Source organism: Halichoeres trimaculatus, unplaced genomic scaffold (genome assembly GCF_033239565.1).
Source record: "Halichoeres trimaculatus isolate MK-OKI-2021-1 unplaced genomic scaffold, fHalTri1.1 fHalTri1_scaffold_19, whole genome shotgun sequence".
In the NCBI taxonomy this organism is placed as follows: domain Eukaryota; kingdom Metazoa; phylum Chordata; class Actinopteri; order Labriformes; family Labridae; genus Halichoeres; species Halichoeres trimaculatus.
Window position 1 is genome coordinate 3509465 of NW_027437197.1, and position 12572 is coordinate 3522036.

The window sequence follows — 12572 nt, forward strand, 5'->3', positions numbered from 1 at the left end:
TGATTTGTATCCGCCCGGGACTCCAGCCCACTCAGCTGCTCATGAGGCGTCTAACCGCCATGTATTATTCATAAATACAGATCAGGCACGGGTTGTTGGAGCGCTGCCGCCTCCTTCATCCACGCCACTGTAAAACACACTCACATGGCTTTCCTGTGAGAAGTCCTGTTTGGAATTCACAACCGCCGCCGTGCAGCTAACGAGTCACCGGGGGAGCTGAGGACAATCAGGAACACGGGGTAGTTTATCATCAGACCCTGACCTCCTGCCCCCTTCCTCTTCTCCTTCAAACACTCCCCACACCTGACCTCCTCCATCACGGCCGGCGCGAGCTGACGGCCCTCTGGAGACTCACTACAGCATCAGATAAGGAGAAATCAGGTCAGGAGGAGGTACGGACAAAAACATACGACAGGCTCTGAAGTCTAACATCAGACGTGATTAATGACAGCGTCAGGTGGTAAATCTGTGGCAGCGTTATGTAGGTCAGTGTTTGTATCAGGGAGTAGACGCAGTAAAACAGTTTGAAATGGACTGGAGGTTAGTTAAACTAGAGACCTTCAGCTGAACTTGTTAGTGGATATCATAGACGTCTGCTCCCCCAGGTGGCTGGCTGCAGTATAGGTCAAAGTCTCTGTCTCCCCAGTCATTACAGATGAGCTGTCGTCAAACTTTAAAAAACAAAAACACCTGGTTGAAATGTTGAAGATTATTGGGCTGTGTTGTGTTCAAGTCCTCTTTTTTTCTGAAGTTTCTTTATTATTAGTTATTAGAGGTTGAAAACTGAGTTCACGTCTCGTTTAACGATGATTGACAGCTGCTGTTTTTGCTTATTTTTTTCTGGGAATAGTAAAATGAATCAGGAAGGAGAGGAAAAAAGAGATTAGACTTCAAAAGAAGGAAAAAAACTCTATTATTTTCACAGCTCCTCTCATATTCTGTACTGCACAGACTCTGGCTGGAAGATGGCGGCGCCTCTGATGGGGGGTATTTCTTAAAAATTGTTGAATCGTAGTATTGGGATTTTTTTGTTCAATGATTCTTTTTTTTTTTTTTCAAATTTAAAGTCTTCATTTCAGTCTTTGTTTATAAGCTGGGTTGGAAAATAAGTTGAGATGTCAGATCTCCTGAATAAATCTTAAAAAACGGACTCACATGTGATGTGCGTTTTTGGGAAAACATGGCTCCTGATGTAGTCTGTAGACATCATTATTATCATCGTTCAACTTTTTCACATGGTCTGGTTTTTAAAAAGCAAACAAAAAACTGCAAATTAAATCAAAACAGCTCCCCAAAAATCGTAACAGAATTAAATCTGGAGAAAAGCATATTGTCCTAGTCCCAGTATTTCGGCTTCAGTATTGTAAAAGGTGGAGCCACGCTGTCCACTCTGCATACGGTCTATGGTGGATATCAAGTTTACAACAGTTGTCAATCTTTGTTTTCATACTTTTTGAAACAGCTTCGTCACTCATGCTGCTCTGCTTTCACGGCGTGATTGAACAAATCCATTTGAAGCATAATACAGCACGATCCGCACGATGGTCCGTACCTATAAAAGTAACTCATTCGTACCTAATTTGTACCCATCCCTAATTGTAATTAGTATTCTTTTGACGGTGCCTCAGATCTCAGTGTAAATGAGGTCTTTTAGCTCCTGGAAGAGTAGTACCAAGTACTCCAAGTTCCTGGAACTACTTCTTCTGCTCAAAAAGCTCCTTTAGAGCCAAGTAAACCATGACTGAAACATTGATCTCTCCTCTTTCTGTTATTATTATTTTTTTTTGTATTTAAGTTTTTATTCAACACAAAATTAAAACATTACATTACATTCATTTTTCAGAAATAAGGAAAAACAGAAAGGCAACTATAACATGTTGTCTGACCATTGTTATATATATAAAAAAAACTTTTTGAAAGCAAATAAAAAAAAATAGAAAAAGAAAAAAATTAAAATAAAATTTTTAAAATTAAAATAAAAATTTAAAAAATAAAAAATAAAAAATTCAAATAAATAAATAAATTAAAACTTTTGTATCAAAAATTAGAATGTCAGGGGCAGTAACACAACAAGAACTTTGTCATTTACGTTTTGGTTAAATTTAATCCAAAAAGTAACACAGATCATTAACGATTGATGGATTAATTGAATTGTCGCCAGCTGTGATTATCCAATACGATACTATATGATACAATTTATCATTTTATAATGTGATAGAATAGAATATAAGAAATGATGCAATATTCTTCTTCTTCTGTTATGATGCATTCAAGAACCTTGTTCCTTGGTCTTTCACCTCACACACACACACACACACCACACACACACTGAGAGTCAGAGGGGAGCGATGAATGGCTCCCCCTCTGATGTGGGAGGAACAATACAATCTGTTACTATTGACAGTTTAACAACAGAGCACAGCTCCAGATGATGGAGCTTTCTTAAAAATAGCTCAGCCTCCCTGATGGCTCCGTGTTTTAAAATCTAACACGTTGCACAGAACGTCTGCTCGTCTGCTCGTCAGGATCTGAATGAAGACGAAGCTTTAACGAGACGAAGGCCTGAAGATGAAAGAGGAAGTAAAGAATCAGACGGACAAAGAAATGTTTACATGAAGCCCGTCGCTCACTCCTTTCTCGTTACATGCTCACAGATTTCTGTAACACCCCCGCTGTGATTTGTGTCATCACCGGTGTGATCGTCATCAGGTGAGAAGAGGAGCAGTGGGCTCTGTTTGATTCACTCGTGTAACCATAGCAACAGCCGCCCATCAACAACAGGGGTCAAGCGCAGAAGGTTGATTAGCAGGAAACCTCCTCCTCCTCCAGCTTTTCAGCAGAAAGTTTGATCCTTTCACTGGAAATTCTCACATGAAAAGCCGAGTCTAAAGAAGCAAAGGAGGTTTTAAAAGCTGGCTCCACAAGACGTCCTTTCACTGAGCTGACAAGTCCTCATCCTCACCCCAGCTCCCTGTGTCCAGCCAGCCTTTTATGGCCTCGCTGCATTCAGACGTGTGGCCTCACATATTTCTCTCTAAGGTTAAACCTTTAAAGTAAGAGCTCAGAAAATCAGTGAGATAAGTTTCTCCGATCCGTCCAATCCTCAAACAATGAGCCTCTCCAGGACTGTGTGGGTGTGGTTTGATATTTGATCGACCCGTTGGCAGCAAATGTCACACAACCCCGCAACTGTCATCGGATTATGATTCAAGTATTGCTAACTGAGTTCACCCACTGAAAATCTGTCAAAGGAGCACGCTCAGAACGCAGAGACTGCAACAAAAGAACCAGACGTGGACGCCGTGATGTCACCCTTTTGTTTGTGGACCACGAGTCTCAAGATTTGGACGAGAGGAAGTGAGAGGAGTGAAGTTACCCCGTCTGCTTCCAAGATGATTCATGAGTTAGTTCATTAAGGAGATAAAAAACTAAGACTTCAAGGTTTTTGGCGTCGGAAAGGGAAAGGTTTATCGTGCTTCCTCATTTGATTAATTTCTTGGCCTCAGGAGCTGCAGCTGGAAAAACGAATTTTCTTAAACTTCTGGAGACATCAGTGTCCAGGGATGGGGACTCGAGGACTTGACTCTAACTTGAGTTTCTTTATGTTTTCTTTTTTGGTGTATTAAGATTAAGGAAACTTGATAAGCTTAATGTGATTCCTTACTTTTATTGTCATGGTAACCATGGTAACCAATTTACGCAACAGGTATGTGCCTCACGCGGTATCACTTCTTCACAAGCAACAACCTATGGTCTAAGAATGAAACAATGCTGAAGTGCTAAAACCTGCTGTTTCACGTGTGTCCACTTGAGGCAGGCTCTGGAAGTACAGGAAGTCACAAACACACCAAGCCAAAAAAAGCTGTTTTCAAAGCAGAAATTAACATATTCACAGCCTGGTTCAAAAACGTCTCCTGTCTTAATAGCTAATTTCACTATTAGCACCTACAGAGGTTATTAAGATGCAAGTTTGCTCAATCAGAGGCACAGCTCAGCTCATGTAACTGACAGGCACCTTTTATCTGTACTCGAAGCCCAATGACTTCCAATATGGCCGCGATAGCTGATCTGCTTCAAACATTCATCTCAGAAACAGACGGGTGACATCGAGGAGACCACTGCTGCGTTCCAGCTGACCTGTAACTTGTGCTTTTCCAACCTGTAACTTGTGAAAGTGCACTGGAACAGCAGTCAAATTGTAACTTCCAACCTGTGAACTTGTACCTGAGTACCAAGTAGACCGGTTTGGTTCCGGTTCGGTTCATCTCCATACAGCGTTTCCACTGGCTTATCCTGGGACAGATCCCCAAATAACCGAGACGAGCCGTCCCACTTTTTGGGACCCTTTCGTATGGGTGCCAGACTGAACCGATCCACTCTTAAAAGGTGGAGCTACAACACTGCAGACCGTTGATTGGTCAAAAGAATCGTCACTTCCTGTCTGACAGTGGCTGTATTTCTCCTGGCGGCACACAGACTTCTCTGAAACAAAGCATTTTTCTTCTTCGTTGGATTTATTAGCGGGGTAAACTGTGTCACGCTGCTATGGTGTCACGCTATTGTTTAACAGCTGCAGCTTTCAGCATCCTGCTTACACGCCGCCTACCATAAGAGGGCACAGTTTGCAGTGGAAACACAAACAGGATCAGGCTTAACTGAACCAAACTGAGCCAAACCGGACTGCTTGGTGGAAACACAGCTTTAATTTCAACTTGTGACGTCACATCACTTATTTTCATAGTTAATCATAGCAAGGTATTGCTCTAACGTTCTTCATCTGCTAATGTCAACAGAGCTGCTCTGGCGTTAGCTCGTTTTAAATGTGTTGATCTAAACAATATAACGGCAGATACCCTAAATCATAAAGTGTTAGCTTCTGTTACCTCTGTTTCACTCAAATGAGCAAGTTGCAGCTCCTTTGGTGATTGAAACGTCTGCCATGTTGGTTTGTTTACGTACCAGAATTCCTTGTGCTCAAACTGAAGTTGCAATTTGCCTGGTACGCTTTCAGAGATTTCAACTTGGAAATTTCACGGACGCACCGTGAAAGCCAAAATTCCCCCGTCACAGGTGCCGCCATCGATCAGCTGCGCAGTAGAGACTGTGAGGGATTCTGGGAGAATCTGAGTGGAGCCTGGTGACAAAAATAATAAATATTTGTTTCTTTCAAGAGTCTAATCACTTCCTGACTCTACCTCCTGACATATTTTACAATCCCTGAAAAAAATACACGAGAACGGCATCCATCAATTATCGTTAAACATTACGTAAAACCTTGTTTTTAACCTCTTATAACTAATGAAAACGAAATTTTTCAGAAAAAAGAGGACTTGGATACAAGGCAGCCAAATGATATCTTCAAATCACCACAACAATCAGACGTGAGAAACATTTCTACCAGGTGTATTATTTTTTAAAGTTTGACCACAGCCCATCAGGAATGACTGGGGAGATGGATTTTTTGACCCATACTCGTGACCAAAGACTTAGGACTCGACTTGGACTTGCTCATAAAGACTTGTGAGCATCTCTGGTCTGTAACAAAGAAAAAGCACCTGGTTTAAAGTCTGTAGCTGGAGTTTTCGTCGTGGGGCGGGCTGCAGACTCACAGCTGCAGATTGACTTTAAGTATTAGGGTTAAGTGAGGATGAGCGCAGCAAACTGCCCGAGCCAGAGCGTGTGTGTCCACAGAGTTCAGACCATTCACGAGAAAATAAGGTCAAAAAAGGAGAAAGATCAGGAAAAACACTCAGGATAATGGTGAGAAACTGTGGTTGTGATTGGATCAGAGCTGATTTAAAGCAGAAGTAGAGGATGTATCGGAGATTGAGTCAGCACATGACGTCCTGTCACAGAGAGGTGTCGGTGGGAGCTGAATCTCCCAGATGGTGAGATGAATATCTGCACGGACAGATGTTTATGATGCGTGGTCGGTTTGTGGATGCTTTAACACTTTCCCAGCCGACCTCTGAGCTCCATCGCGTCAGAAAAAACCTCAGCAGATGTTTGTGGCTGCAGAGGAGCTCCTCATAACACCATCTTTCATCCACCTGGAGAGCTAACATCCTGCTTCTGTGTTTTCTGTCTGTGTTCTCTAATAGCTGTATCTTTTAACTGATGCTACGAGCAGTTTGAAGCTGGATGAAACAGGGTCAGCAGCAGACCATGATAAAGGCAGCTGTGGTGGAGGGTTTTTATGTTCTGGAGGTTGAAATCCCAGTGTTTGCCTGCAGTGATTAAGCCCTGCTTGGTTTGCCTTTTAATCCTCCTCACATGCACGCAGCTGCTTTCATCACTGTTCCTGTTTATAAGTTAAAAAACTGTCTGAAGAGATATTTTGTAGGGTTTTTTTGGCTACAGTGTGTACTCATTCTGGCAATCTGTGCTGACAGTTGGGAGAGGTAACGGGCGATTAGCCTCCGAAAGAAGAGAAAGGAGGATAGTATGTGCATCAAACAATATGAAAGGGAAGAAGAGGAAGTTATTGTACCGCACACGAAGCGACAGACGAGGTTTGATCGGAAAGTGTCTGTGAATAGAGAAGGAATTCAAAACACTTACATAATCTTTTCAAGGATTTTACACCTCGTGGTGAAGAGAAAAATGTGCAAAATCCTCAAGTTAACCAAGTTTTTCTCTGCTCTGACCGTCAGACAGCTCGTTTGGTAACACACGTTGGGAGAAAAATACTTTAAAGGGAAAATCTGCAGCAACAAAGATATACTTTTCTCCCAATTTCAGTCTTTTACGATTTTTGGGGTGTCAGTTCGATTTGGTTTGTGACAAAAATATCAATACAAGCAATCTATAGAATAACAACAAGTGCAGATTCTTTTCTTTGTGGGAAAACATTTTTATTTCCAATAAATTGAAATACAAGACAACAGAAATGTCTATCCTGATACAATATCGATGATGAGGTGATGAGATGACTTGTACACCAACCCACCCAAAAAAAAGAAAAGAAAAAAGAAGGACAAAATGCAAATAAAACATGGGAGAAACAAGAAACAATCAGAAACAAAAGAGGATAAATCAGAAAAGAAAGTCATTAAAGGCGACATATCATGCTGATCCCTGATTTAATACTTACATATGATATAATAAATTTGAAAACAAGACCTTTCACCCCCTGAATTTTCAAAAAGTGAGATATTGTATTTTTTCTGATATCCTAGAACGAGATTTGATGCCTCTGAAAATAGGTCATTACCAGTTGGCCGCGAGATTTCTACCGTTGTGTCGACACGAGGATCCTTTCTTTTTATTGGAGTAATCTGATAAAGCAGCTCCTCCTCTGTGATGTCAGTTAGTCACACAACCGCCACCGAGGGATACACCCACCAAGAGCTGAGTATCCCCCCTCAGATGCTGGATGCAGGGACTCTGCTCTGCTGAGTCCCTGCACCAGAGCTGTTGAAAAACAAAAAATTAGGTCTGAATTGCTGTAACAATAAGAATAATGTAACAATAAGAATAACTTTAAACAAGACATTTTTCTGGACTGGTCAGGTGAATGTGGCTCGGATTAAGTCTAAAAAGACATTTTTTGCTCAAAATAAGACAAAAACACTTGATAAGATTTCAGTTTTTGCAGTCTGCGATGTCTGAAATCCATTTGAGGAAGGAGATTTCAGATATTACAAGCACATTTTGGACCTTGTGTTTCCTCCACAAGGTGAACACTCCATGTTTTTAAAGATATTAAAACAGATCGTGCAGCCTGAAGGTAGAAAAAGCTCTTTCCTCCTTTGCTAGACCTGCAGAACACCTCAAACGCAGCCCGTCGTGGTGAGAAACCGTCTTTATTTGCAATGCAAATGTTGGAGTGTAATGAGTTCTGCAGGGACTGTTTAACGTTTTAATGGCCCTCCCAGCAGAGGCCGAGCAGAAAATGACTGCTCAGTTTTTGGAGAGCTGAGACCTCGTCCTCACCCGGGTCACTGCGCTTAATTCCCCGACTGTCTGAGATGTTAAGTTTGAATTCTCATATTATTCTGTGTTGGGGATGGTGGAGCTTATGATTTTACAGCTTTTCTCCCTGAAATTAAATTTGATGTCTGAATCATAATGCACGACACAGAGACGTCCCTTTAACCCAGTTTTCAGCTGCAGCCTGCAAAGTGATAAGAAGAGCCTTCCTCATGCTGCTAATCCCTCCTATATGGGTCACATGTCTCAACTCTGCAGACTTTCATTTGTGAATGACTTAGCGTGGCCCGGTCACAGCGCTCTGTGCAGCAGTGGCACCATGCTCTCGTCTGTCTGCAACTTTTAATAAGCATGCATCTCCTGGAGACCGTCTGTAAAGATAGAGAGGACACAGCACATCAGTGCTTTCTCATTTCTCTGCTCCCCTGTGTGCTCGGTGGATTAGTCCATCTCCAAACTGGAGTGAGAAGAAAAACAAAGCAGATCCATCCATGAAACGTCAGAGTTTGCTGTTTAAGCTCTCATTCTGTCAGGCTTCGTTTAATCGTCTGTGTTTTACTGTACTTTAACAAAGCAGAGCTGAAGGCTGCTGCAGACGTAGGTCAGCGTCTCTGAGTCTCTGAGTCTCAGCTCTTTGATATTTCACCTCTCGTTACGACGCCTGAAAGATGAGAAAGGAGCCACTGGGTGTTCATGTTGGGAGGAGGAGAAACAGACACTCTCAGGTTTTGATGGAGAGGAGTCTCTGACTGGAGCAGCAGGTGCATCTGCTGTTACGCTGTGTGCCAGGAGAGGGCGCTGCTGCTCTTTTGTGTGCAGAGGAACAGCTCAGACAGATACTTGAATTTCTCTGAGTAGACTTAAAGAAAATAAAGCAAAGTAAATCCAGAGATAAGGCAGATTATTCATAGATTTTAGGATAATATTTTTTGGAAGAATTCAAGCTTTGAGGGAAACAATGACTAAATATTGTGAACTACTAAAATCAAATTACTCCCAATGATCAAAATACTCAGAATTTAAATGAGCTGTTGTCTTCTTTTTTAAATTCTTGATGCAAATGAGTCTTCTAAAACTTATTTTTTTTTGTTTCTTTCTTTCTCTCATAGAAAAGGAGTAATATTAAGCAGGGGCGGCATTATGGGTGGGTGCAGGGGTCCCAGGCCCACCCTAATTTTTTTTTTTTTTATTCTTATTTATTTATTCTTTTTAGAAGAAGTTTACAAAAAGAGCACTGCAAAATTTTGTCAAAACATATTGGTTTTGTTTGTGTTAGATGCTCTGTTTTTGTAATTTGAGCCATGTTTGTCGCCTTTTTAGCCTGTTGGGAAAAAAAAGTTATGAAACATTCAGCTTCATTTGGGCGGGGTCAAAACATTGCTTTTGGAAAGAATGTATATTTTTATTTCTTTTATTTATTCAACCATAGTTAATGTCCTTGCTCTTACAGTAAATAATAAACCCTAGCGGTGCAGCAATTGCAGATAGATCTGTCTGATTTGCAAAAGGGTCATAAGGCCCAGCCAAAATACAGCAGCTGCTGTTGCACAGGAAGTGACGACTCTTTCGACCAATCAACAGTCTGCAGTGTTGTAGCTCCACCTTCCGATATCAGCACCAGAAGGGTGCAAAAAAGTGTGAAGGCTCATCTCGGTTATTTGGGGATCTGTCCTGGGATTAGTCAGTGGAAACGCCACAAAATGCACGCCCGTGCCGAGACGAACCAAACTGAACTGCTTGGTGGAAAAGGGGCTTGTCTGGCCAACCCAAAACTGAAATCCTGGCTCCGTCCCAGAAATATTTAAAAGACTGGACTGACAAGGTCCACAGAATGAGTAATGCACTGATTAAAAATGTTTTATTGGTCTTAATCTGAAGCTTAGGGGTTAATTTTTAACTTTTGGTGCGTTTATTGGATTAAATCTCAAGATGTACTTTATTTGTAAAAGACTCCTTGAAGAAACAACAATCTGCGACTTTGGTTTTTAGAAATGAGAAATCATTTACATGAATCTAAGTCAAATACTCCTGCAGCTACAAACATCAAGTTTCATTTCTGAAGTTTGTGCTGCAGCACTTAGGTGCAAAAAACAACTTTTAAAATAAGAAGTTCATCCATGCAACCGTTTCCAAACACTCTTAAAGTTATGATATCCATGAGATCAGTCATGCAGGGCATTTGATTAAAGTTGAGCACTGCAAAAAAATGAAATCTTATCAAGTGTTTTTGTCTTATTTTAAGTAGAAATTGACAAGAAAATTAAAGCAATTCAGACCTCAGTTTGTCTTTGAATAACTTGAAATCAAACGTTTTCTGGACTGGTCAGGTGAATGTGGCTCATATCAAGTCTAATAAGACATTTTCTACTGAAAATAAGACAAAAACACCTGATGAGATTTCAGGTTTTGCAGTGTATAAACAAAGTTTGCAAAGTCTGGAGGTAGGAAATTATTCAAATGTTTTGCTGAAGCTTTAAAATCCTTTTTTTAAGTGGCGCATTCTGGTGAGAAACTTCATCATCATCGTTTTCCTGATGCAAATCCACAGTAATGAGTTCTGCAGGCGCTGTCTGAATCTGTAAGCAGTCGTCTCAGCAGAGTTCGAACTGAAAATGCATCATCAGTCTGATTTTAATAAACCACTAAGCTCTGCGTTCATAAACAGACTAATGCATATTTTTCTTTATGAATCTAAGAAGCCTCGTGCTCGGTCTCGAGTTTCTCCTCTTGACATTTCTGCTCAGACTCTGTGCTCACAGTTGGTTTACAGAGCTGGGAAGACTTGACCTCTTGTTGTGACCGTGCGTCGGCTCAGCAGCATCAGGTCTGCTCCTGAATCATCGCTCCGCTCTTCACCTTTACAGGCTTAGTGAATAATATGCCACCCTGTGCTAATGGCTGCAAAGGTTCAGCTCAAACACACACACACACACACACACAGGCAGAGACAACACTCAGTCTGCTGGTTAACCCCGCTCACAAGCCTCACACTGCTCCCTCTCCTCTCTGCCTCTTCCTTATTGAGTACTATCGACTGGAGCAGGAATCAGCCAATCAGGACGCAGCATTCCACCTCTGTCATCAGCCCGAGCTGGAGGAAGGGATTGGCTTGTGTGATCTGAGCTTGGAAGGCAGATGAAATGCCAGGTCTGCTCTGCCTCTGGGGACAGCCGGGCTGCTTTATAATGGGAACCAACAGCCAGTCGGCTCGGGGGCAATAATATCCAATTCAGCACCAGGAAAACAAAGGGCCACACCTTTCATTCCCCTCCTTCCTGCTGCTCTGCTGAGCTCTGGCTGCTCTGTGCTACCTTCATGTGGAGAAAGAGTGTGCTGGTGGGCTCTGTCGTTCCCCTGCCCGCCTCACCGTCATCCATCCTCTCTGGAACAGGTTGATCACTCGCCGTCTCTGCCCGTTTTGCACCAAAGAGCTGCTTTCTGGATTCTCACTCCTCCATGTACGATAACTTGTACCTGCATGGATTCGAAGACTCGGAGGCGGTGAGTGGAAAGAGGTGTCTGACACTTGTAAACCATGCTTTTCTGTTGTGCCGTGGCTGGTTGATCCCTTCACAAACACCCACTGAATGTGTTTCGACTTGAGTGGGCTGAGCTGTGTGCACTCTTCTCGGGGGAGTTGGAAGAGGTTGGGGGAAGGGTGTGTGTGTCGGCATGTCTGTATTTGAGGAAGAGTGTGTGAAAGTGGTCCTAAATCAGCCCAGTGTACAGTTTTCCTCCCTGACAGATCGTCTTTACCGCCTCTCCATATGGACGGATGTCTGTTGTTGCATTCACAGCGCTCTGTTTACAGACACAACGGATATTTTTGCAGCATCTTCTCCTCCTTTGTGGCTTCATTTGTATTTCTCTCAGTCTCTACATTCATCACATCCCACCTCGACATCATCAAGGTTTACCGAAAAAGCCCAACAGTCATTATCACACTCTATGCCGACGACTCTCACGTCTAACATCACATCCTCCTGCTCCTGTCGTGGAGTATAGATCATCACATTTGCAGCACATAGGTGGTGTTTCTCGCCTCTCTGCCTCTGATAAAGGGCGGCAAACATCACTATTGACATGCAGATGAAGCATCCGTGGGATAAAAATGTGTCGGAGTGGCGGAAAAATGCTTACAAAGGCAATAAATGTAGGAGCTGCTGATGCCGGTGGAGGGGCGGAGGGAATCCCACTGAGCCAGAGTCTGTCAGGAGCTCTCTGTAACTCCATCTGACACCCTGCCGGCTCCTTTAACATTAAAGCTGCGAGGAAATTTTTACACCTTCTGTCGTATTCGCATTCAGAGCAAAGGGAAGGTTATGGAGGATCTGCGCATTTTCATCTCTGTTGTCTGGTTTTCTGAGGGCTGTGCAGGGAGTTATTTATCTCTGAGGCTAAAATAGATGCCTCATGGTGTGCAGTTAATGGGAAGTTACAGTATGCTGCAGCTAATGAAGGTGGGGGTAACTCGCTGCCTTTTTAGAGAACTCATTTTTGTAGGTTTTCCACCTGATTTTGGTTCCTCGCTCCAGGAATTTTATCTCATTCAACCACAAAACCCTCAGTGAAAGCTTTGGGCTCTGATGTTTGGGGATAAGGCCCTGCAGCTTCCTCCCAGAGGTGTAGACTGCAAAAAA

At 42.4% G+C, this 12572-nt stretch overlaps 1 protein-coding gene across 3 annotated transcripts in view; it reads left to right on the forward strand.

Moving 5' to 3' along the window:
- Positions 1-12572, forward strand: part of cacnb4a (calcium channel, voltage-dependent, beta 4a subunit) — a 41615-nt gene that overhangs the window by 4758 nt on the left and 24285 nt on the right. The window contains exon 1 of one of the 3 annotated variants that reach the window (XM_074694661.1): positions 11016-11433. The exons of the other annotated variants lie outside the window; for them this stretch is intronic. Within the exon in view, the coding sequence (XP_074550762.1) occupies positions 11389-11433 (45 nt within the window). The 5' untranslated portion in view covers positions 11016-11388. Of the gene's footprint in view, positions 1-11015; positions 11434-12572 lie in introns of those variants that run through there. 3 annotated transcript variants of the gene reach the window in all.